This window comes from Melanerpes formicivorus, unplaced genomic scaffold (genome assembly GCF_026170545.1).
Source record: "Melanerpes formicivorus ecotype bairdi unplaced genomic scaffold, bMelFor1.0.p_v2 SCAF_112, whole genome shotgun sequence".
NCBI classification, from domain to species: domain Eukaryota; kingdom Metazoa; phylum Chordata; class Aves; order Piciformes; family Picidae; genus Melanerpes; species Melanerpes formicivorus.
The window spans coordinates 43,795-68,599 of record NW_027142464.1 but is presented as its reverse complement, the minus strand read 5'-3'; the positions used below and the strand labels follow the sequence as shown (position 1 = coordinate 68,599).

The window sequence follows — 24,805 nt, the reverse complement described above, 5'->3', positions numbered from 1 at the left end:
TGAGGTCCCCAGCATGGGGAGGGAGGCTGCTGCTCCTCCAAGGCACTTAACCCCAGCGCAGGAATGATTTGAGCCCATCCCCTGGGAAGGAGCAAGAAGCAGCTTTAGCACTGAGCCCACCTGGATGGGTCAGAGCAGGGCAGGAGGAGGGCAGCAAAGCCACAGTGTCCCCCTGCTAGCTGCCTTTGGGGAGCTCATCCATTGCTTCTCTAAGGTGCTCCCTCACCTTCCCACCCCCTTGAGCAGGGGCATGGAGTCAGCCTGAGCTCCAGGGGCTTTGCAAAGACCTGCAGACCCTTCTGGGCTGGAAAGGACCTCAGGATTTCCTGACATGAACTTGGTCCCTTCAGACCAAGCTGCTCCTGGGAACCATCATCATCCTCTGCCGGCTTCCCTCCCCTCTCCCACCCCATTGCTCAGCCTCGCATCCTTGGGTGAGTTGATGAGAAATAACTTGGTCACACCAAGCAGCAGTTTCAGGGTGTCCTGGAGACCTAGCAAAGGGCAGGGGAAGGGATCAAAATGACCCCAGGGGTACAAAACCACAGCCACAGAAACAGCATCTGCAACCAGCCCAGGGCTCTCCATCCATTCCCTGGCAACCCAGAGGGTTTTGCCTCTCCTTGAGGGCTTTGAACCACCCTCCCCCAGCAGCATCCCAGCACACACTCATTGGAAGGCTGACCCAAGGGATTAGCCCCACAAACTCTCCTGCCAGTGTCCTGTCACCTCCAAGCAGGCAGTGATGGGACGTGGGGTATCGTGCCCAGGATGGAGGCAGGCAGGGATGATGCTGCAGCCTCTCTGGGCTCCTCTGCGCCTTCTGCCACCCCAGCAGGTCGCAGCTCCTCTGCTCCTTCTGCCACCCCAGCAGGTCGCAGCGCTGCCAGGGAGATGAGAAAGCAGCATCTCAGCTGTCCTCTCCCACAGGTCTGCCCCGGAGGAGCTGCTGCAGCGTTGCCCATGGCTGCTGCGAGTTTCTGAGTGCTCTGCCAGGCCGGTGCCGCAGGCAGGCGCCGGCTGCGGTGCCGATCCGCGGCAGGGTCCCACACGGTGGGGCCGGCAGCTCCCCCGCTCCCGTAGAGCAGCTCAGACAGCCGTGGACTGCTTGATGCTGTGGAAGCTGACGCGGGTGGGGGAGGTGGGGATGGACATGGCCCTGGCCACCCGGGCCCGGATGGAATGCTTGTCCTGCCAGCGGTGCCAGCGCTTCCGCACGGCCGAGCGCACCTGGCGGGGAGACACAGGAGGGGACACGGAGTCACCGAGCAGCCGCCCGGAGCTGTTCGGAGGCAACCGAAAGCGCTGCCCGGGAGCCCCTGGCACCCCGCAGGGCACCCAGCCGCGCTGGATGTGATGCTGGTGAAGTGCAGCCCTCGCAGCTGGGCGAGGAGAGAGAGCTGCTGGAGGGGGAACAGCGCAGGGCTGTGAAGGTGATGAGGAGGCTGAAGAAAGGCTGAGGGGCTTGGGGCTTTTTAGACTGGGGAGGAGAAACCTGGGGGGGGGGGGGGGGGGGCGCGGATCCTCTCTCAGTGTGGGTGGCAGGAGGCTGGGGCCAGGCTTTTTGCAGTGGTGCCCAGGGACAGGACACAAACTGGAACATAATTGAACACATCCAAGTTCTACACATTGGCCACAGCAACCCCAGGCAGTGCTACAGGCTGGGGGCAGAGTGGGTGAGAGCAGCCAGGCAGAGAGGGACCTGGGTGAACAGGAGCCAGCAGTGTGCCCAGCTGGCCAAGAAGGCCAAGGGCATCCTGGCCTGCAGCAGGACAAGTGTGGCCAGCAGGAGCAGGGAAGTCCTTGTGCCCTGTGCTCAGCACTGCTCAGGCCACACCTTGAATCCTGTGTCCAGTTCTGGGCCCCTCAGTTTAAGAAGGACATGGAGAGGCTTGAAGGTGTCCAGAGAAGGGCAAGAAAGCTGGGGAGGGGTCTGGAGCACAGCCCTGGGAGGAGAGGCTGAGGGAGCTGGGGTTGCTTAGCCTGGAGAAGAGGAGGCTCAGGGGAGACCTTCTTGCTCTCTGCAACTCCCTGCAGGGAGGTTGGAGCCAGGTGGGGGTTGGTCTCTTCTGCCAGGCAAGCAGCAGCAGAACAAGAGGACACAGTCTCAAGCTGTGCCAGGGGAGGTTCAGGCTGGAGGTGAGGAGAAAGTTCTTCCCAGAGAGAGTTGTTGGCCATTGGAATGTGCTGCCCAGGGCGGTGGTGGAGTCCCCATCCCTGGAGGGGTTCAAGAGGGGATTGGATGTGGCACTTGGTGCCATGGTTTAGTTGATCAGATGGTGTTGGGTGACAGGTTGGACTTGATGATCTCTGAGGTCTTTTCCAACCTGGTTAATTCTATTCTATTCTATTCTATTCTATTCTATTCTATTCTATTCTATTCTATTCTATTCTATTCTATTGGAAGAACTTCTTTAATCCAAGGGTGACAGAGTCCTGGAGCAGGCTGCCCAGTGAGGTGGTGGAGTCTCCTACTGTGGAGAGATTCCAACCCCACCTGGCTACTGTGATCCTGGGCAAGCTGCTCTAGGTGACCCTGATCTGACAGCAGGGGCTGGACTGGATGACCTACAGAGCTCCTTTCCAACCCTGTGGTTCTGTGATCCTGTGCAGAGAAATGGCCCTGGCCAGTGGTGCCTCTGAGTGCAAAATGGGAACAAAAGAGTGAAATCAATCTGAGCAGGGGTTCTGCACAGAGCCAGCAGCTTGCACACTGCTTTGGGTGCTGCAAGGGGCTGGCTGCAGTGTGAGTGACAGGCTGGGAGGTTTCATGGCTTCCCTGGCTCATGCTAGGGACATTTCTTCAGCACTAATCCCACCCTACAACAGCCCCAAGTGCTTAGTGTGGCAGGTCAGCAGTGAGGAGATGCCTGGTCATCAGCTGCAGTGTGGGATGGCTCTGGGAGGTGGGCACTGGCTGCAAGGGGGTGGGGAGCTGCAGCTGGGTGCACACCAAAATCCCCAGCCAGCCCAGCTGGGGACCGTGAATTGCATGGTTTGGTGTGCTCCTGGGCCACCAGCCAGTCCTGGTCCAGTTCCTCTTCCTCCTGCATCAGTTCTGTGTGATTTGGTAACAAAGCTGGCCTGCCTGGGGCCAGCTCTCCTGAGCCACCAAAGGTTCAAGAGCATTTGGGAGGAGGCAGAGGAAAGAGCTGCCCAAACCATCAGCCCTTCTCCACTCTCACCTCCTATGCCTTCCACTGCCTGTGTTTGGGGTCAGAGCCCTGAGATGACCTTGTCTGTTTAGGAAGAAGGATTTCCCAGGGATGGGAGGAGCCTTGGCTCTTCAGCTCTACCAGATCACACAGGTGCACCCCTAGAGCATCTGCTCCCAGAGAAGGATTTTCCTCCTCCAAAGGAGACCTACAGTAACCATTTCCACCTGTGGCTGCAGATGTGCCTGGAGCAGGAGGTAAAGCACCAGCTTGGACCACCAAACACCTTCAGCTGGGGAGCTGGGTGCCAGCACCCTCCAAGGCTCTGCAGGAGTAAAGCCTTGGGCTTGTCTTTGCTTGCTCCCCCCACCAAGCATCCCCAGCCCTTAGTGCTCACCTCGCTGTTCAGGAAGCAATAGAAGACAGAGACAAAGAAGCCCTGGAAGGAGACAAGCAGCAGAGTCAGCACAGGGCTACAGCCAGCAGACACCCCCAGGCCCAGGAGCTTGGGAGGAACCCTGAGGGGGTTGGGAGGTTTTGGGAGGGTGCAGAAGCAGGGTGAGGCATCAGCCAGGACAGGCTCCTCCATTTCCCTTGGGTGGGGGTGGGGGGGGCTGGGATGGTAGGTGGAGCTGGGGACCAAACCTGGAAGGACTCTAGGAAGGAGTTAAAGTAGATGAAGACGATCCTGGAGATCTCATCCTCCCCTGGATTGACGAAGAACAACATGTAGGTGATTCCCAGCAGGGGCAGCAGCACCAGCGTGGCCTTGACTGCTTTCCTGGGGAGAAAACAGGGACCTGAGCTGCTGCAGGGCAGCCCAGGGCAGGAGCAGCCTCTCCATCCCACTCCCAGCACCATGCCCTCGGGCACTGGAAGAGGCTGCCCAGGGAGGTGGTGGAGTCACCACCTGTGGAGCTGTGTGGAAGATGTCTGGATGAGGAACGTGGTCTGGCAGCTGTGTTCAGGGAGATGTTAGGTTGTGGCTGGACCTGAGGACCTTGAGAGCTTTTCCAACCAGGCAATCACAGAATCACCAAGGTTGGAAGAGACCTCAAAGATCATCAAGCCCAACCTGGCACCACAGACCTCCTGACTAAACCATGGCACCAAGTGCCACATCCAATCCCCTCTTGAACACCTCCAGGGATGGGGACTCCACCACCTCCCTGGGCAGCACATTCCAGTGGCTAACAACTCTCTATGGGAAGAACTCTCTCCTCCCCTCCAGCCTAAACCTCCCCTGGCACAGCTTGAGACTGTGTCCTCTTCTTCTGGTGCTGCTTGCCTGGGAGAAGAGACCAACCCCCACCTGGCTACAACCTCCCTTCAGATAGCTGTAGGGAGCAAGATGATCTCCCCTGAGCCTCCTCTTCTGCAGGCTAAACAACCCCAGCTCCCTCAGCCTCTCCTCCCAGGGCTGTGCTCCAGACCCCTCCCCAGCTTTCTTGCCCTTCTCTGGACACCTTCCAGCAGCTCAACCTCTTTCCTAAGCTGAGGAGCCCAGAACTGGACACAGGACTCAAGGTGTGGCCTCAGCAGTGCTGAGCACAGGGCACAAGGACTTCCCTGCTCCTGCTGGCCACACTCTTCCTGCTGCAGGCCAGGATGCCCTTGGCCACCTTCTCTTCTCCAAGCTGAACACCCCCAGCTCCCTCAGCCTATCCTCACAGCAGAGCTGCTCCAACCCTTGGATCATCTTTGTGGCCTCCTCTGGACTTGCTCCACCATCTCTGTGTCCTTCTTATGCTGGGGACATCCAGCCTAAACCTAAACAACCCCAGCTCCCTCAGCAGTCCTATGGTTGTGTGTCTGGAGCTGCTCTGTCTGAGGCTGGGCAAAGCAGTGCCTGGGAAAGGATGGAGCAGGGCTGAGCTGTTTGGTTCTCAAGTGCCTGGGCTGCCTCGAGCACTGGGCCCCCTCTGTGGTTTCTCCATGCAGAAAAGGGGCAGGGGAGAGAGGAAGGCTGACCTTGAGCTGGCAAGAAAGGATTGCTTGGCTGATCTAAGGCTCAATTAAAAACGAATTAAGGGGAGTAAAATAATTCCCAGCCTTCAACACGGGTTTGTGACAACCTTATCTCAGCTAATTAATTGGCTGGCTTTTCCTAACGAGATTAGGAGTGTGGTTTGTGAGAAGCAATAGTGCTGATAGAGGACCAGGGGCTCTCCTTCATGTGGATTAGGGGACAAGAACAATGCCAAGTCAACTCTTTTTGCTTCCAAACCCTGTTAATGGAGAGAGCCCAACGCTAGCTGAGAGCAGGACACTCATCCCTGGCAGGGTTGGGCTGGGGCTTGGGACTGTGCTGGCCTGGAGGAGAGCCACAGCCACTGACACAAGCTGGCAGCTGGCATGGAGGGGGCTGGGAATAACTGAGGCCCTGAGCACCTTCAGGCTGGCACATGATGGGGCACAGCACAAGCACTGGTGTGGCTTTGCCAGGGGAGCAGCCACGGTGCTGGGGGATCCAGCAGCTTTTTCTCCCCCTTGTAACAAGGGATAGGTCAAGAGGGAATGGCCTCAAGCTGTGCCAGGGGAGGTTTAGGTTGGAGATTAGGAACAATTTCTTCACTGAAAGGGTGGTCAGGCAGTGGGGCAGGCTGCCCAGGGAGGTGGTGGAATCACCATGTCTGGAGGTGTCCAGAACCCCATGTGGGCCACGGCACCTGGGCACAGGGTTTAGAGGCCATGCTGGTGTTGGGTTGATGGTTGGACTTGGTGGTCTTAAAGGTCTCTTCCAACCTTTAGGATTCTATGATTTCTTTACCAGAAGCCATCTTCAGAGGTGGGCAGGAGCCCCCCCCCAGGGCTTCCCCTTGCCTGGGTGAAGCAGAGCTGCACAGTTTGCAACCTACCAAACCCTCCAGCTTTTCCCCACCAAACGTTCCTGGGGCATGAAAATGTTTCTCTGTGCAGAGCTGAACCACCTGAACCTTCTCTGCCAAGATCAGGAGAGGCTACTGGAAAAGCAAAAGTCTCTTGTGACTGCTGCCTGAGCCCAGCCAGCCTGCTTCAGTCACCTTCAGCTTTGCTCGCTCCAGGCTGCATCACTCATCCCAGCTCAGTGCTGTGTGATGAGGAAAGCTGGCACCTCCCAGCTGAGGCTTTCCATTCTCTGCTGACAGACTCTCCCTCCAGCCCAAACCTGCTTCCTCCTGCCCCAGCACTCAGGGAGATTCCCTGAGTCCAGAGGAAAATCACAGAATGATTTTGTTTGGAAAAGACCTTTAAGGGCATGGAGTCCAACCCTCCTCTGACTCTAAGGGAAGTCCTTGTGCCCTGTGCTCAGCACTGCTGAGGCCACACCTTGAGTCCTGTGTCCAGCTCTGGGCTCCTCAGGTTAGGAAAGAGGTTGAGCTGCTGGAAGGTGTCCAGAGAAGGGCAAGAAAGCTGGGGAGGGGTCTGGAGCACAGCCCTGTGAGGAGAGGCTGAGGGAGCTGGGGTTGCTTAGCCTGCAGAAGAGGAGGCTCAGGGGAGACCTTCTTGCTCTCTCCAACTCCCTGCAGGGAGGTTGTAGCCAGGTGGGGGTTGGTCTCTTCTCCCAGGCAAGCAGCACCAGAAGAGGAGGACACAGTCTCAAGCTGTGCCAGGGGAGGTTCAGGCTGGATGTTAGGAAGGAATTCTTCCCAGCAAGAGAGATTGGCCACTGGAATGTGCTGCATGGGGAGGTGGTGGAGTCCCCATCCCTGAAGGTGTTTAGGAAGAGCCTGGCTGAGGCACTTGGTGCCATGGTTTAGTTGATCAGATGGTGCTGGGTGCTAGGTTAGACTTGATGATCTCAAAGGTCTTTTCCAACCTGATCTATTCCATCCTATCCTATCCCATCCTATCCCATCCTATCCTATCCTACCCTATCCTATCCCATCCCATTCCATCCTATCCTATCCTATCCTATCCTATCCTATCCTATCCTATCCTATCCTATCCTATCCTATCCTATCCTATCCTATCCCATCCCATCCCTCCTCCCTTGCCCTTTGCTTTGCTGCCAAGCAGCAATTTAATTCTCACCCCCATGCCAGGATTTGCAGCTCCAAGGCAGCTGAGCTGCTCAGGACCCACCAGGACAGGCTGTTGCAGGGACTCATTTCCCAGCAGCTCCCTTCCAGGGCAGACCCAGCCATCTATGGTCCCCATGGCAAGGCTCTCACTGGCCAGGATTGCTCAGCAGCCCCAGGTGCAACAGCCACACCTCTCCCAAAAGCATCTGAGGGGCTCTTCGATGTCTCTCCATGCTCTCATATCTTGTCTCTTGGCTGATGGGGTTGTTCCTGTCCCCTCTAATGATGCTACTGCAGCTTCTAGGTCTGCTCTCTGCAGTGGCCCTCATGCTCTTACCTGTACTGGATTGTCTCTGACGTGGTTGAAGCTCGGAGCTTCGTCATGAGGATTCGGACAATGTTGAACAGAAAGATGAAGTTGATCTGGAAGGAAGGAAGAGAGCAGCTGGGAACAGCTTCCCTCCCATGTCCTCAGCAGAGGCAATGGGATGTGCCAGGGCAAATGGGAATGTTGCCCATGGGACCTGATCCGGACTTTTAAAGCTCTTTATCAATAAGGTTTAGGAGGCTGCCGAAGGGAGCGGGGTGCGCCGGGGGAGCGGCCAAAGGGAGCAGCCGAAGGGAGCAGGGAGCGCCGGGGGCAGGCTGTTGAAGGGAGCAGGGAGCGCCGGGGGCAGGCTGTTGAAGGGAGCAGGGAGCGCCGGGGGCAGGCTGTTGAAGGGAGCAGGGAGCACCGGGGGGATGCGGCCGAAGGGAGCAGCCGAAGGGAGCAGCCGAAGGGAGCGGGGAGCAGCCGAATGGAGCGGGGAGCGCCGGGGGAGCGGCCGAAGGGAGCAGGGAGCGCCGGGGCGGGCTGTTGAAGGGAGCAGGGAGCGCTGGGGGAATGAGGCCGAAGGGAGCGGGGCGCGCCCGGGGGGTTGCTGTTGAAGGGAGCAGGGAGCGCCGGGGGGATGCTGCCAAAGGGAGCAGGGCGCGCCGGGGGGATGCTGTTGAAGGGAGCGGGGCGCGCCCAGGGTGCTGTGGCCGAAGGGAGCAGCCGAAGGGAGAGGGGCGCGCCGGGGGGATGCTGTTGAAGGGAGAGGGGCGCGCCGGGGGGATGCAGCCAAAGGGAGAGGGGCGCGCCAGGGGGATGCTGTTGAAGGGAGCAGGGAGCGCCGGGGGAGATGCTGTTGAAGGGAGCGGGGCGCGCCCGGGGGGTTGCTGTTGAAGGGAGCGGGGCGCGCCGGGGGGATGCTGTTGAAGGGAGCGGGGCGCGCCGGGGGGATGCTGTTGAAGGGAGCTGGGCGCGCCGGGGGGATGCTGTTGAAGGGAGCGGGGCGCGCCCGGGGGGATGCTGTTGAAGGGAGCGGGGAGCATCGGGGGGATGCTGTTGAAGGGAGCGGGGCGCGCCGGGGGGATGCTGTTGAAGGGAGCAGGGCGCGCCGGGGGCAGGCTGTTGAAGGGAGCGGGGAGCATCGGGGGGATGCTGTTGAAGGGAGCGGGGCGCGCCGGGGGGATGCTGTTGAAGGGAGCAGGGCGCGCCCGGGGGGATGCGGCCGAAGGGAGCAGCCGAAGGGAGCGGGGCGCGCCCGGGGGGATGCTGTTGAAGGGAGCAGGGCGCGCCGGGGGGATGCTGTTGAAGGGAGCAGGGCGCGCCCAGGGGGCTTGGTGAGGAAGGACAAACATTAGGGAAAGGGCTGAAGGAGGAAAAGTTGGAAAGGGAGGGGAAGTACAAGGCAGCTGATGGGATCTGGGGAGAGTGGCTGCCATCACAGCAAGGAACCACCTGGCTGCTCTCCCAGCTGCCAAACCACTAATGAGGGCAGGGGAAGGTGGCACTGGGGGCTGAGGACAATTGACACAGGTTGGAAGTGGCCTGGCTGCCTGATGGGCTGGGAAATGAGAAGCAGGCTCAGTTATTAGTGAGTGATTAGCTCTCACTTGGCTTTGCTCAACACTGGGCAAGGAGGGATGAAGAGCATCTCAACATCTTTCCTAAACTGAGGAGCCCAGAACCGGACACAGGACTCAAGGTGTGGCCTAACCAGTGCTGGGAACAGGGCACAAGGACTTCGCTGCTCACCCCCGGATGCAGGCCAGGATGCCCTTGGCCTTCTTGGGTCCCTGGGCACACTGCGGGCTCATTTTCAGCTGCTGTCAATCACTACCTCTAGGTCCCTCTCTCCCTGCCTGCTCTCAGCCACTCTGACCCCAGCCTGTAGCACTGCATGGGGTTGTTGTGGACAAAGTGCAGGACCTGCCACTTAGATATGTTCAATCTCCTGCCCTTGGACTCTGCCCATCTGTCCAGCCTGGCAAGGTCCCTCTGCAGAGCTCTCCTATCCTCTAACAGATCAACTCCTGCCCCCAGCTTGCTGTCAGCTGCACATTTACTGCTGATGGACTCAATCCCCTCCTCCAGATCATCAATGAGGATATTGAACAGGCTGGGGCCCAGCACTGATCCCTGGGGCACACCACTGGTGCCTGGCTGCCAGCTGGCTGTGGCACCATTCACCACTACTCTGGGCTCAGCCTCCAGCCAGTTCCTAACCCAGCTCAGAGAGCTGCTGTCCAAGCCAGGGGCTGACAGCTTGGCCAGGAGTTTGCTGTGGGGGATGGTAGCAAAGGCAGATCTACACTCTCCAATGCAATGCAATGGCTATGAACCAAATATACTGCAGTTACAGTTAAGAAACAGCACAAGATCATCCTTGGCCAAAACCCAGGGGAGTTTGTAACTTCTCCACTCCATGCCTCCCCCCCTTCTCCCTGTCCTTACCCCCCTGGTCACAAAGGGAGAGGTGAAAGAGCAGAGAGGTGTTAGAACTAAGCCAAAACAATGCAGCCAAGGTCAAGCAGGAGCCAGCACAGCACAAAGTTAGTACCTCCCAGAGCAATGAAGCCAAAGGAGAGAAAGATTGCTCACCAGGCTGATTGGTTGGTAGAGCTCTCTCCAAGAGGATGGTTTAGAGCTGTCATTGTTTTCCTTTTCACACCCAGTGCTGGGCTGGCAGTTTAATGTTGGGGGGGAATTTTCAACCTCAGCTCTGGTGAGGTCTGAGTAGACCTAATTGTGGCCTTCCAGGATCTGAAGGGGGTTACAAGAAAGCTGGGGAGGGACTTCTGAGGGTGTCAGGGAGGGACAGGACTGGGAGGGATGGAGCAAAACTAGAAGTGGGGAGATTGAGATTGGATGTGAGGAAGAAGTTGTTGCCCAGGAGGGTGGTGAGAGCCTGGCACAGGCTGCCCAGGGAGGTGGTGGAAGCCTCCTGCCTGGAGGTGTTTGCAGCCAGGCTGGAGGTGGCTGTGAGCAACCTGCTGCAGTGTGAGGTGTCCCTGCCCATGGCAGGGGGGTTGGGACTGGCTGAGCCTTGAGGTCCCTTCCAACCCTGACAGTTCTGTGATTTATTGACACTTTACTGCTTTCTGTTCCAGATCTGTGGAAAAAACCTTAAAGGTAGAGCCTAAAAATGCCACCTGGCCCCCTTCAGGAACAGCCTCATCCCAGGGGACAGGAGCCTGTGTTTAGCAAGCAAGGTGACTTTGCTCTTACCAGAAGCACCAGGATCATGGGACCTTGGTAAATGTAGTCAGTGTAGACTCCTGCTCGCTTCCCAAACCAGCACCTGCAAGCCAAGGACAGGAGGTGTCAGGGACAGCTGGCCCTGGGGACAAGCCTACCTGAAGGGAGGTTGTAGCCAGGAGGGGGTTGGTCTCTTCTCCCAGGCAAGCAGCACCAGAACAAGAAGACACAGTCTCAAGCTGTGCCAGGGGAAGTTTAAGCTCGAGATGAGGAGAAAGTTCTTCCCAGAGAGAGTTGTTAGCCACTGGGATGTGCTGCCCAGGGAGGTGGTGGAGTCCCCATCCCTGGAGGTGCTCAAGAGGGGATAGGATGTGGCACTTGGTGCCATGGTTTAGTCATGAGGTCTGTGGTGCCAGGTTGGGCTTGATGCTCTTTGAGGTCTCTTCCAACCTTGGTGATTCTGTGTGACTGGCCTGGATTTACTGCTCTCCTTGCCCATTCTCTGTAAGCCACTGTCCCTGGGGTGAAAGCACCTACAGCTTGTACTGCTGGAGCCACCCTGGGATGGCTTTCCCAGGAACATGGTTCATGGGGGTTCAGGAGGGGGCTTGTGGAGGTGTTCTGGGACCCCACAGGGATGTGGGATCTGGTTAGTGCAGGATGAGCAGGGAGGACATCATGTGGAGACAGGTTTGGGTTGGTTCTGTCCCCAGCAATCCCAGCAGAATCTCATGCTGATGGATCCATGACCTGGGGACAGGTTTGGGTTGGTTCTGTCCCCAGCAAACCCAGCAGGGTCTCATGCTGGTGGATCCATGACCTGGGGACAGGTTTGGGTTGTTTCTGTCCCCAGCAGACCTAGCAGAAACTCATGCTGGTGGATCCATGACCTGGAGACAGGTTTGGGTTGGTTCTATTCCCAGCAGACCCAGCAGGATCTCATGTTGGTGGATCCATGACCTGGAGACAGGTTTGGGTTGGTTCTGTCCCCAGCAGGAACTCACTCTGGTGGATCCAAAAGGAGGCAAAAGGAGAACTGAAACCCAAGACAAGCTGCCAGTCACCTGAACTGGTTCCTTTTAACTCCCCAGCACAGCTGATGAGCTCTCAGGTGCTTGCTAAGTCCTCCATTAGCAGGTCCCTGTGAAAGTGGCTCTGGTGGTGGGGGCAGTCCCTGTCTCTGCTGGCAGATCAAATCCCAGCTCCCTTTAGCAAACACACTGCAGGAGCTCTGCCTTCATCCTGCCTTTCCCCCCTTAACATCTCATTTGCCCTTTGAAGATTAAACTGCAGCAGCAGGAAGAGGCTGCAGGCAGGGCTGGTGCAGCCAAGAGCCCAAAGCAGGCATAGAAGAAAGGCTGGATAAAAATCACAGAGTCACCAAGGTTGGAAGAGACCTCAAAGCTCATCCAGTCCAACCTGGCACCACAGACCCCATGACTAATCCATGGCACCAAGTGCCACATCCAATCCCCTCTTGAACACCTCCAGGGATGGGGACTCCACCAACTCCATGGGCAGCACATACCAATGGCTAACAACTCTCTCTGGGAAGAACTTTCTCCTCACCTCCAGCCTAAACCTCCCCTGGCACAGCTTCAGACTGTGTCCTCTTCTTCTGGTGCTGGCTGCCTGGCAGAAGAGACCAACCCCCACCTGGCTCCAACCTCCCTGCAGGGAGTTGCAGAGAGCAAGAAGGTCTCCCCTGAGCCTCCTCTTCTGCAGGCTAAGCAACCCCAGCTCCCTCAGCCTCTCCTCCCAGGCCTGTGCTCCAGACCCCTCCCCAGCTTTCTTGCCCTTCTCTGGACACCTTCAAGTCTCTCAATGTCCTTCTTAAACTGAGGGGCTCAGAACTGGACACAGAATTTGACCTCTTTGTCCTCCCACTCTTCCCAAGTGCCTGGTGCCAGCCTTTGCAGGCAGGATCTCTGCCCCTGGCACAACTGAACAGCAGGGAATTGGAACAGAAAGCTGCTCTGTAGAATGGGGCTGGGGAGGAGCTGCTGAGGGAGCTGGTGTTGTTCAGTCTGGAGAAGAGAGGGCTGAGGGGAGACCTCATTGCTCTTTACAACTCCTTGAAAGGAGGTTGGAGAGAGGTGGGGCTTGGTCTCTTCTCCCTGGGATCAGGTGATGGAAGGAGAGGAAGTGACTTGAAATTGTGCCAGGGGAGGGTTAGGTTGGAGATGAGGAACAATTTCTTTGCTGCAAGAGTGGTCAGGGGTTGGCAGAGTCTGCCCAGGGAGGTGGCGGAGTCCCCATCCCTGGAGGTGTGCAAGAAACCTGTGGCCATGGCACTTGGGGCCATGGATTAGTGGCCATGGTGGTGCTGGGACAGTGGTTGAAGTCAATGACCTTAGAGGGCTTTTCCAGCCCAGAGCATTCTAGCAGAGGAGCTGGGGGAGTGAAAGCAGCCAGGCTCACTTCTCGTTGTCGTAGTACAGCTTCCCGATGGCCCAGGCGACGATGATGGGCAAGGGGATACCTGCAGATGAACACACAGAGGAGTCTCAGGGGTGCCACACTGCCACAAACCCCTAACCAGGCCTGCCCTCACACAGGCACAGACCACCAGGTGAGAAGAGACAGCCAGGTAAACCCCAGCCTGCTCCTGGCTGCCAACATTTGGGCAGCTCTTTGAATCACAGAACTGTCAGGGTTGGAAGGGACCTCAAGGCTCAGCCAGTCCCAACCCCCTGCCATGGCCAGGGACACCTCACACTGCAGCAGGTTGCTCACAGCCACCTCCAGCCTGGCTGCAAACACCTCCAGGCAGGAGGCTTCCACCACCTCCCTGAGCAACCTGTGCCAGGCTCTCACCACCCTCCTGGGGAACAACTTGTTCCTGACATCCAATCTCAATCTCCCCACTTCTAGTTCTGCTCCATCCCCCCCAGTCCTATCCCTCCCTGACACCCTCAGAAGTCCCTCCCCAGATTTCTTGGAGCCCTCTTCAGATACTGGAAGGCCACAATTAGGTCTCCTGGGAGCCTTCTCCTCTCCAGACTGAACAACCCCAACTCCCTCAGTCTGTCCTCATAGGAGAGGTGCTCCAGCCCTCTGCTCCTCCTCGTGGCCCTGCTCTGGACACCTTCCAACACCTCCAGATCCCTCTTGGAACAGGGGCTCCAGAACTGGAGGCAGTACTCCAGGTGGGGTCTCCCCAGAGCTGAGCAGAGGGGGAGGATCACCTCCCTTGAGGTGGAGGTGGACAGCGGGGGGATGGAGCTGGGCAGCGGGGGATGGAGCTGGGCAGCGGGGGACGGAGCTGGGCAGCGGGGGACGGAGCTGGGCAGCGGGGGGGATGAAGCTGGGCAGCGGGGGGAACGGAGCTGGGCAGCGGGGGGAACGGGGCTGGGCAGCGGGGGGATGGGGCTGGGCAGCGGGGGGATGGGGCTGGGCAGCGGGGGGACGGGGCTGGGCAGCGGGGGGACGGAGCTGGGCAGCGGGGGGAACGGGGCTGGGCAGCGGGGGGATGGGGCTGGGCAGCGGGGGGATGGGGCTGGGCAGCGGGGGGACGGGGCTGGGCAGCGGGGGAACGGGGCTGGGCAGCGGGGGGACGGGGCTGGGCAGCGGGGGGATGGGGCTGGGCAGCGGGGGGAACGGGGCTGGGCAGCGGGGGGATGGGGCTGGGCAGCGGGGGGACGGGGCTGGGCAGCGGGGGGACGGAGCTGGGCAGCGGGGGGACGGGGCTGGGCAGCGGGGGGATGGGGCTGGGCAGCGGGGACGGAGCTGGGCAGCGGGGGATGGGGCTGGGCAGCGGGGACGGAGCTGGGCAGCGGGGGATGGGGCTGGGCAGCGGGGGGATGGGGCTGGGCAGCGGGGGATGGAGCTGGGCAGCGGGGGGATGGGGCTGGGCAGCGGGGGGATGGGGCTGGGCAGCGGGGGGATGGGGCTGGGCAGCGGGGGGACGGAGCTGGGCAGTGGGGATGGAGCTGGGCAGCGGGGGATGGAGCTGGGCAGCCGGGGATGGAGCTGGGCAGCGGGGATGGAGCTGGGCAGTGGGGGACGGAGCTGGGCAGCGGGGGATGGAGCTGGGCAGGGGGACGGAGCTGGGCAGCGGGGATGGAGCTGGGCAGCGGGGGATGGAGCTGGGCAGCGGGGGATGGGGCTGGGCAGTGGGGAATGGGGTTGGGCAGCGGGGGGATGGGGCTGGGCAGCGGGGGGATGGAGCTGGGCAGCGGGGGGGATGGGGCTGGGCAGCGGGGGGATGGAGCTGGGCAGCGGGGGGATGGAGCTGGGCAGCCGGGGATGGAGCTGGGCAGCCGGGGATGGAGCTGGGCAGCGGGGAATGGAGCTGGGCAGCGGGGATGGAGCTGGGCAGTGGGGGACGGAGCTGGGCAGCGGGGGATGGAGCTGGGCAGGGGGACGGAGCTGGGCAGCGGGGGGATGGGGCTGGGCAGCGGGGGGATGGGGCTGGGCAGCGGGGGGATGGGGCTGGGCAGCGGGGGATGGAGCTGGGCAGCGGGGATGGAGCTGGGCAGCGGGGATGGAGCTGGGCAGCGGGGGATGGAGCTGGGCAGCAGCCATCAGTGAAGGGCAGGGCAGGTGGTGGGTGAAGGGGAGGGAGGACAGCTCCTGGCACTTACACCAGCCGATGCAGATGAACATCCACTTGCGGAGCTTGTCGGTGGAGTAGGTGAGCACGATGGCCGTGTGCAGGTAGCAGCCCTCTCCAAACATCCAGAAGAAGTTGGTGACATGGAAATAGTTGTAGGCAGCAGTGACCAGGCGACACCAGACCTGCCCAGGGGGTTAGAGGTGAGGTGGTTGGGGTGTGAGGCTGAAGGGCAGAGCTGCTGCTGATGCACACAGCAGCACAGCGCCCAGCAGAGCGGCTGAACCCCACCAGGCTCATAAGGAGGGCAATGTCCTCCACCCACCAGACACAGCCCCATTTGGGCCCTCAATCTGGTTTTGTGGCCTCAGGCTCCCCAGGCTGGGGGCTGGGCTCAGGCTGTGCTGCCCAGCAGAGCTGCACCTACCACGTTGCTCTCGTGCACCTCTGGGTTCATGGTGAGCTGCACCACGAACCAGGTGGCGTTGCGCAGGATGAAGGCTGTGATCAGGTTCCAGTGGATGATGTTCCTCAGGCACCTGATGCTCCTAGAGAAGGGGGAGGGGGAGATGGGACTGTCAGAGCATGGGGAAGGAAGCTGCTGGAAGGGTCTGGAGAAGAGAGGACTTAGAGGAGTGAGTGAAGGCACTGAGGTTGTTGAGCCTTCAGCAGAGAAGGCTGGGAGGAGACCTCACTGCTCTTTACAACTCCTTGAAAGGAGGTTGGAGAGAGGTGGGGGTTGGTCTCTTCTCTCTGGGATCAGGTGATGGAAGGAGAGGAAATGGCCTGAAATTCTGCCAGGGGAGGGTTAGGTTGGGGATGAGGAAAGATGTCTTCACTGCAGGAGTGGTCAGGGATTGGCACAGGCTGCCCAGGGAGTCACCATCTCTGGAGGTGTTCAGGAATTGTGTGGCTGTGGCACTTTGGGGCATGGCCTACTGTCCATGGTGGTGTGGAGTTGATGGTTGAACCTGATAGCCTTAGAGGGCTTCTCCAACCCAAACAATTCCATGATTGGCACTGGGGTACCCCAATGCCTCTCACCACTGAGATGCAGTAGGAGCAGCATGGGGGCTGGCTACATGAGGGTTAGGGGACAAGCATGTTGGTGAAGCTGAATGTCTGTGCTGGGAGCTCAAGGTGAGCTGCTGAGGCCAGTCTTTGGGTGAAGTAGGCAGGAGCAAGGCCAGGAGGTGGAAGGCACCAAGGATGACTCTCTGCCTCCTTAACCAGGTACTCTCAAACAGCAGCAGGAGGAAAATACCCCAGAGATACATCAGGTGATCCCTCCAGACTGGAGAGCAACCACCTCACAGAATCCCAGAATCAACCAGCTTGGAAGAGACCTCCAAGATCATCAAGTCCAAGTGATCACCCAACCCTCAGGTGGGGAGGATGTGCTGAAATACAGGGGCTGGGTCCATCCCCAGACCAAGCTCCCTGGAGCAAGTTCTTCCCAGAAAGAGGAATTGGCCACTGGGATGTGCTGCTCAGGGGGGTGGTGGAGTCCCCATCCCTGGAGGTGTTCAAGAGGGGATTGGATGTGGCACTTGGAGCCATGGTTTAGTTGTCAGGAGGGGTTGGGTGACAGGTTGGACTTGATGATCTCTGAGGTCTTCTCCAAGTTTATTGCTTCTGTGATTCTGTGAATGGCTCCCTGGGGGCTGGTCCCCCCAGCAGGAAGGGGGCAGCAGGTTGGGTCACTCACCGCAGCCGCATGAAGAGGACGAAGGCCACGAGCAGGGCCCCCAGTGAGACACAGTGCCCCAGGTAGTTGATGATGACAGCAATGTGGTAGTGCAGCTTGCTCTTCTTCTGGGGGGGCAGATGGAGAGGGTGTCAGCAGCAGCCTTGGGTACCAGCAAAAACCCACCTCCTCCTCCTCCCCACCACCTCTGAGAGCTGTACCCCAAACCTTCCTCTTCCACACCACTTCTGAGAGCTGCACCACAAGCCCACCTCCTCCTCCTCACCTGAGAGCTGCACCACAAACTCACCTCCTCCTCCTCATACTCCTCCACACCACCTCTGAGAGCTGCACCACAAGCCCACCTCCTCCTCCTCCATACCACCTCTGAGAGCTGCACCACAAGCCCACCTCCTCCTCCTCCCTACCACCTCTGAGAGCTGCACCACAAACCCACCTCCTCCTCCTCCTCCTCCTCCTCACCACCTCTGAGAGCTGCACCACAAACCCATCTCCTCCTCCACACCACCTCTGAGAGCTGCACCACAAACCCATCTCCTCCTCCTCACCACCTCTGAGAGCTGCACAAGCCCACCTCCTCCTCCTCCTCTTCCTCCACCTCCTCCTCACCACCTCTGAGAGCTGCACCACAAACCCACCTCCTCCTCCTCCACACCACTTCTGAGAGCTGCACCACAAATCCACCTCCTACTCCTCCACACCACCTCTGAGAGCTGCACCACAAATCCACCTCCTACTCCTCCACACCACCTCTGAGAGCTGCACCACAAGCCCATCTCCTCCTCCTCACCACCTCTGAGAGCTGCACCACAAACTCATCTCCTCCTCCTCCTCCTCACTTCTGAGAGCTACACCACAAACCCTTCTCCTTCTCCTCCTCCTCACCACCTCTGAGAGCTGCACCACAAACTCATCTCCTCCTCCTCCTCCTCACTTCTGAGAGCTACACCACAAACCCTTCTCCTTCTCCTCCTCCTCACCACCTCTGAGAGCTGCACCACAAACCCACCTCCTCCTCCTCCACACCACTTCTGAGAGCTGCACCACAAACCCACCTCCTCCTCCTCCTCACTTCTGAGAGCTGCACCACAAACCCTTCTCCTTCTCCTCCTCCTCCTCACCTCTGAGAGCTGCACCACAAACCCACCTCCTCCTCCTCCTCACTTCTGAGAGCTGCACCACAAATCCACCTCCTCCTCCTCCTCACCACTTCTGAGAGCTGCACCACAAACCCACCTCCTCCTCCTCCTCACTTCTGAGAGCTGCACCACAAACCCTCCTCCTTCTCCTACTCCTCCTCACCACCTCTGAGAGCTGCACCACAAACCCTCCTCCTTCTCCTCCCCCCCACCTCTGAGAGCTGCACCACAAACCCACCTCCTCCTCCACACCACCTCTGAGAGCTGCACCACAAACCCACCTCCTCCTCCCCCCCCACCTCTGAGAGCTGCAGCACAAACTTTGGGCCCTCCTTTCAGAAAGCAATTGGAGCCTAGCTGGTGCAGGACGGTGGAGATGGGGCTGGGAAGGGGCACAGCTGGTTGGATAGGGCTAAGGTGGACGCCACAGGCACCAACCTGACCCTGCAAGGAGCTGAGATGTTTCACATCCTACTCACGCCAGAGCAGCACCTGGTGGCTGCCCCTCGGTCACCCCTGCTCAGTGCTGGGATATCCTCAGGCTGCTGTGCAGGGAGATCCTGCTGCAGCTCCTCCCTGCTGCCAGCAATGTGACATCTGAGGGCTCAGCTCATTCCCTTTGCCCCGGGGGCAGCTTGAGAGGCTGGGCTGGGTTTGGACAGAGGGAGCAGAGGATCCCGGGGGAGGTGTGAGTGATAATTGAATTAGTTGATCCTCCTGCTGTTAGGCACTCAGCCATGAGCAATTAGCTGAGGGAGGAAACCATTCCTGAGGGGAGCAGCAGCTCCAATGCCAGAGATGGCATTAACTGCAAATGAGCAGCCTGTGTCCCCCCTCCTCTCCTCCTCCTGGCCTGCAGTAGGAATAGTGTGGCCAGCAGGAGCAGGGAATTCATTCTGCCCTGTGCTCAGCACTGCTTAGTCCACACCTTGAGTCCTGTGTCCAGCTCTGGGCCCCTCAGTTTAAGAAGGACATTGAGAGACTTGAAGGTGTCCAGAGAAGGGCAAGAAAGCTGGGGAGGGGTCTGGAGCACAACCCTGGGAGGAGAGGCTGAGGGAGCTGGGGTTGCTTAGCCTGGAGAAGAAGAGGCTCAGGGGAGACCTTCTTGCTCTCTGCAACTCCCTGCAGGGAGGTTGGAGCCAGGTGGGGGTTGGTCTCTTCTCCCAGGCAAGCAGCACCAGAAGAAGAGGACACAGACTCAAGCTGTGCCAGGGGAGGTTTAGGCAGGAGGTGAGGAGAAAGTTCTTCCCAGAGAGAGTTGTTAGCCATTGGAATGTGCTGCCCAGGAGGTGGTGGAGTCCCCATCCCTGGAGGTGTTCAAGAGGGGATTGGATGTGGCACTTGGAGCCATGGTTTAGTTGTCAGGAGGTGTTGGGTGACAGGCTGGACCTGATGATCTCTGAGCTCTTTTCCAACCAGGTTGATTCTCTGATGAGGAACAACCAAGCTCCTACCTCTTCACTGAGGATCTCCTGGCACTGGGAGTAGTTGACCCGTGCTGCCCAGCTCCCGTTGGCAAGGCACTCCCTGTAGCCATTATCTGAAAGAGAGGCAGCAGCCAGAGGGTGAACAGTGCCTGGGGATGGGCACCAAGAGGTGACCTGATGAGGGTCTGCTGCAGGGGTCACTGCCATCAGGCCAGCACTGCCTCTTGCTTTGAAGCCAGCTCAGATGCTGCCTTGGTTGCAATTGCAGAACCAAACCCCTTGGGAATTTCTCACCCACTGAAGGGCTTTGAGTTTGCTGCAGCTCTTTCTTTTCCCTCCAGAGAAGGGCAAGGAAGCTGCTGGAAGGGTCTGGAGAGGAGAGGACTTATGAGGAGTGAGTGAAGGCACTGAGGTTGTTGAGCCTTCAGCAGAGAAGGCTGGGAGGAGACCTCACTGCTCTTTACAACTCCTTGAAAGGAGGTTGGAGAGAGGTGGGGGTTGGTCTCTTCTCCCTGGCATCAGGAGAAGGAGAGGAAATGGCCTGAAATTGTGCCAGGGGAGGGTTAGGTTGGAGATGAGGAAAGATGTCTTCACTGCAGGAGTGGTCAGGGATTGGCACAGGCTGCCCAGGGAGTCACCATCTCTGGAGGTGTTCAGGAATTGTGTGGATGTGGCACTTTGGGGCATGGCCTAATGTCCATAGTGGTGTGGAGTTGATGGTTGAACCTGATGACCTTAGAGGGCTTCTCCAACCCAAACAATTCCATGATTGGCACTGGGGGACCCCAATGCCTCTCACCACTGAGATGCAGTGGGAGCAGCAGGAGCTCAACTCCTTTCTCTTCCTCTGCACCTTTTGCTTGAGTTATCATCCAGCATGAAGCTTTCAGTTCTCTCCATGACTTAGGAGACCTCTTCACCTCCCAGCACAGGCAGCAAGCAGCAAGGCTAATTGGGATGGCCACAACTGCCCGAGAGGAGTCACCAATTACCACTGGCACCAGGGTGATGCCAGCACTGGGCTGAGCTGGTAACAGGAGAGCCCATGAGCCCCATCAGGGTGATGGGGTGGGACAGGGATGGGGATTTGGGATGGGCTCTGGGCAGACACCAGTGTGGGTTAATGCAGAGAGACTCCTGTGAGGCCCCACCTGGCAGGAGCTGTCTGCATGGAATCTCCCACCCTGGCCAAAAGGTGTGGGATGGTAAGATGGATGTTCTCTGTGGGAAGCAAGATGTTCCTTTCAGCACTAGCAGAGCTTGAGTGGTCAGAAGCTCAACCATGTGCTAGGAATGGCTTTGGGCACTTTGCAAATGTCTTTGCTCTGTCCCCTGCTCCCAGCGTGTCACCGGCAGTGACAACGCAGCCACCCATGCAGGGAGCTGCAGGCTCCCCAGAACCATCTCCAGCTGGGGGCTGCAGACCTCTGTGACACCACCAGCAGCAGAGCTGGCCCCCTCCTCTTCCCCTGTCCCCAAGATGCGGACATCAGCCCTCTTCCCCTTCAGAGGGGCACGGCAGGGAGGACCTTTGGGCAAAGCTGCTGCTTTGAGACCACCCCCAGAGGCTCGGGGCACGATGGACGCCACAGAGCCTCCAGCGAGCTCTGGCCCCCGAGGTGCCACCCATGGCCCACAGCTCCTGCTGCACATCTGACCTGCCCCCACTCCCCATCCTGCACACCCCCCCCCCGGTGCTGGAGGTCTTACTGGTGGTGTTGTACCGCACACCATAGAAGTACTCGGGGCAGGGCCGAGCCACCAGCTGCCCCCCGGCGCTGCGCGGCCAGCAGGTGCCGATCAGGTCCACCGAGGCGTTGCACTGGGGACCTGCAGGCAGAAAGGACAGAGGCTTAGCAGAGAGCTATGGGCCACCATGGGCCACCTCCAGGCTTGCCTGGAATGCTGGGGCTGAGTCCTGGCTGAGCCCTGGCTGAGCTATCCTATGGAGATAGATTGAGGGAGTTGGGGCTGTTCAGTCTGGGGAAGAGAAGGCTCCGAGGAGACCTCATTGTGGCCTGCCAGGATCTGAAGAGGGCTGCAAGAAAGCTGGGGAGGGACTTTTGAGGGTGTCAGGGAGCAAGAGAAGTGTGGCCAGCAGGGCCAGGGAGGGGATTCTCCCGCTCTGGTCCACTCTGCTCAGAGGACACAGTCTCAAGCTGTGCCAGGGGAGGTTTAGGCTGGAGGTGAGGAGAAAGTTCTTCCCAGAGAGAGTTGTTGGCCATTGGGATGGGCTGCCCAGGGAGGTGGTGGAATCCCCATCCCTGGAGGTGTTCAAGAGGGGATTGGATGTGGCCCTTGGTGCCATGGTTTAGCCATGAGGTCTGTGGTGACAGGTTGGACTTGATCTTTGAGTTCTTTTCCAGCCTTGTTGTTTCTCTGACTGTGATTCTGTGCTCTCCTTTCCCAGCCTTTGCGTTGGTCTCTTGCAGCCTTTCCTGGGACACACAGCTGCGGAGTCTGCTTGCTGCTATTTCAGCTTGCAGGCAGGACTTGGGTGTGCTTTTCCCAGCTCCACAAGTGTGCTAACGTAGGCATTAGGTAGGCCAGATTGCAGGCTGGCTTTTTTTTTCCCCCCCCGTGTAATTTGTGTATATTTAGAACAACTTGTTCTGCTGCTAAATATGTCCCAGCTGCATCCCCGAGCAGGCTAGGAAGCACAAGGGCTGCAGTATCCATATCACACTAACCCTGATGGGCAGCACTGGGGGGGGGGGAGGGGGATGGGGAGGGAAGGAGACCCTAGAAGGGGGTAGAGTTCAGTGCAAAGCACTCCTGGGCCCCAGAGCTGTTTGTGCTGCTGGCTCAGAGGCAGGCCTTGGCATCTCCTAAGGCACAGCTCCCCCCAGTCGCAGTTCTCTGGGTGCGGGAACGCGGCGTCTCCTCCCCACCCAGGCTCAGTGCTTGTGGCTTGAATGTGCTGCACAGAAGCAGAGAATCCCAGCATGGAAGGGGCTGGAAAGGACTTCTGGAGATCACAGCATCACAGAATCACCAAGGTTGGAAGAGACCTCAAAGATCACCAAGTCCAACCTGTCACCACAGACCTCATGACTAAACCATGGCACCAAGTGCCACATCCAATCCCCTCTCGAACACCTCCAGGGATGGGGACTCCACCACGTCCCTGGGCAGCACAACCCAATGGCTAATAACTCTCTCTGGGAATAACTTTCTCCTCACCTCCAGCCTAAACTTCCCCTGGCACAGCTTGAGACTGTGTCCTCTTGTTCTGGTGCTGCTTATCTGGGAAGAGAGACCAACCCCCACCTGGCTACAACCTCCCTGCAGGGAGTTGGAGAGAGTAAGAAAGTCTCCCCTGAGCCTGGTGGTTTTTGCAGCCAGGTTGGATGTGGCTGTGAGCAACTTGCTCTAGTGTGAATTTTCCCTGGCCATGGTAGGGGGTTGGGACTGGCTGATCCTTAAGGTCCCTTCCAACCCTAACAATTTATTTAGGAAAGAGGTTGAGCTGCTGGAAGGTGTCCAGAGAAGGGCAAGAAAGCTGGGGAGGGGTCTGGGGCAGAGTCCTGTGAGGAGAGGCTGAGGGAGCTGGGGTTGCTTAGCCTGCAGAAGAAGAGGCTCAGGGGAGACCTTCTTGCTCTCTCCAACTCCCTGCAGGGAGGTTGGAGCCAGGTGGGGGTTGGTCTCTTCTGCCAGGCAAGCAGCAGCAGAACAAGAGGACACAGTCTCAAACTGTGCCAGTGGGGGTTTAGGCTGGAGGTGAGGAAGAAATTCTTCCCAGCAAGAGAGATTGGAATGTGCTGCCCAGGGAGGTGGTGGAGTCACCATAATTGGAGGTGTTTAGGAGGAGACTTGACACGGTGCTTGATGCCATGGTTTAGTTGATCAGATGGTGTTGGGTGATAGGTTGGACTTGATGATCTCTGAGGTCTCTCCCAACGTGGTTCATTCTATTCTATTCTATTCTATTCTATTCTATTCTATTCTATTCTATTCTATTCTATTCTATTCTATTCTATTCTATTCTATTCTATTCCATCCCATCCCATCCCATCCCATCCCATCCCATCCCATCCCATCCCATCCCATCCCATCCCATCCCATGATGTTCTCAGAGGGAGGTTTCAGTGCAAAGCAGAGGAGGCTTTCCTCCAGACAGATCTACAAGGGACAACAACTTCCAAGCTGGGGAACACGAGAGCCTGGTGAGCCTCAGCCTCTGCCTTGCATAGCTGGTGGTGAGAAATTAATTTTCACAATGACCTTTGTTTTCAGCTTTGCTGGTGTGGCTGGTTGCTGAGGCAACCTTCCCTTGAAGTTAACTGTTTTAAGCCTACATTTCTCAGGGAACAAGGAGTGTGGCATCATGAGCAGTGGCTGAGCCCATCTGCATCCAGCAGCTTTTGCTGAGGCCCAGCAAGAGAGATTGGCCACTGGAATGTGCTGCCCAGGGGGGTGGTGGAGTCCCCATCCCTGGAGGTGTTTAAGAAGAGCCTGGATGAGGCACTTGGTGCCATGGTTGAGTTGATCAGATGGTGTTGGGTGAGAGGTTGGACTGGATGATCTCTGAGGTCTTTTCCAATCTGGTTAATTCTATCCTACCCTATCCTACCCTATCCTATCCTATCCTATCCTATCCTATCCTATCCTATCCTATCCTATCCTATCCTATCCTATCCTATCCTATCCCATCCCATCCCATCCTATCCTATCCTATTAGTTAGGGCTGGGTGATCTTGGACTTGATGGTCTTGAGGGTCTTTTCCAACCTGGTCTGGTCCATTCCATTCCATTCCATTCCATTCCATTCCATTCCATTCCATTCCATTCCATTCCATTCCATTCTATGCCATGCCATGCCATGCTATTCGTATCTCCCCATCTGCTTGAATGCTGATGGCTCTCCCATTAAAGCACTCTGGGCACCCCCCAGATGACAAACTGGGTGGTGGGGTCTCTCAGTCCCACCGTGGCAGGGGTGAAGGTGGAGCAGCCCCACCAGGGGCTCTGCCCCCTCCTTGTCCCACGGCTCAGCGCTGTGCTGCGAGGGGAAATTTGGGCTCGGTGCCTGCAGTTGGGTGAGCTGAGGTCAGGCTCAGCCAGGCTGTAGGAGCTCTCGAGCCTTCACACAGCACACAGCAGGCTTCCCCAGCGCTGCTGCGGGCAGCACGTTGAGGTCTGTCCCACCAGTTGTTCACCTCGTGGGTGGCTGCAATGTTTTGCTCGGGCTCACCCTGGGAAGTGCTTGATGGAGAAAAGCTGCAGCAAGCAGATGTTGCTCTTCCTGCTCTCACCAGCGTGTAGGGGAACGAAAAGAAAGAGCCTCCTGCTGGGAATGAGTTAAGCCAAAC

At 58.4% G+C, this 24,805-nt stretch overlaps 1 protein-coding gene across 1 annotated transcript in view; it reads right to left on the bottom strand.

Moving 5' to 3' along the window:
* Positions 1–1,031: 1,031 nt before the first annotated feature.
* The window catches only part of CRHR1 (corticotropin releasing hormone receptor 1), a 49,702-nt gene continuing 25,928 nt past the window's right edge, over positions 1,032–24,805 (bottom strand). Inside the window, exons 3-13 of the mRNA XM_068167021.1 lie at positions 21,204–21,323; positions 19,521–19,606; positions 16,928–17,034; positions 15,647–15,767; positions 15,251–15,404; positions 13,086–13,146; positions 10,695–10,767; positions 7,497–7,582; positions 3,801–3,936; positions 3,553–3,594; positions 1,032–1,230 (exon numbers count right to left, since the gene is read on the bottom strand). Coding sequence (XP_068023122.1) covers positions 1,090–1,230; positions 3,553–3,594; positions 3,801–3,936; positions 7,497–7,582; positions 10,695–10,767; positions 13,086–13,146; positions 15,251–15,404; positions 15,647–15,767; positions 16,928–17,034; positions 19,521–19,606; positions 21,204–21,323 — 1,127 coding nt within the window. The 3' untranslated portion in view covers positions 1,032–1,089. The remainder of the gene's footprint in view (positions 1,231–3,552; positions 3,595–3,800; positions 3,937–7,496; positions 7,583–10,694; positions 10,768–13,085; positions 13,147–15,250; positions 15,405–15,646; positions 15,768–16,927; positions 17,035–19,520; positions 19,607–21,203; positions 21,324–24,805) is intronic.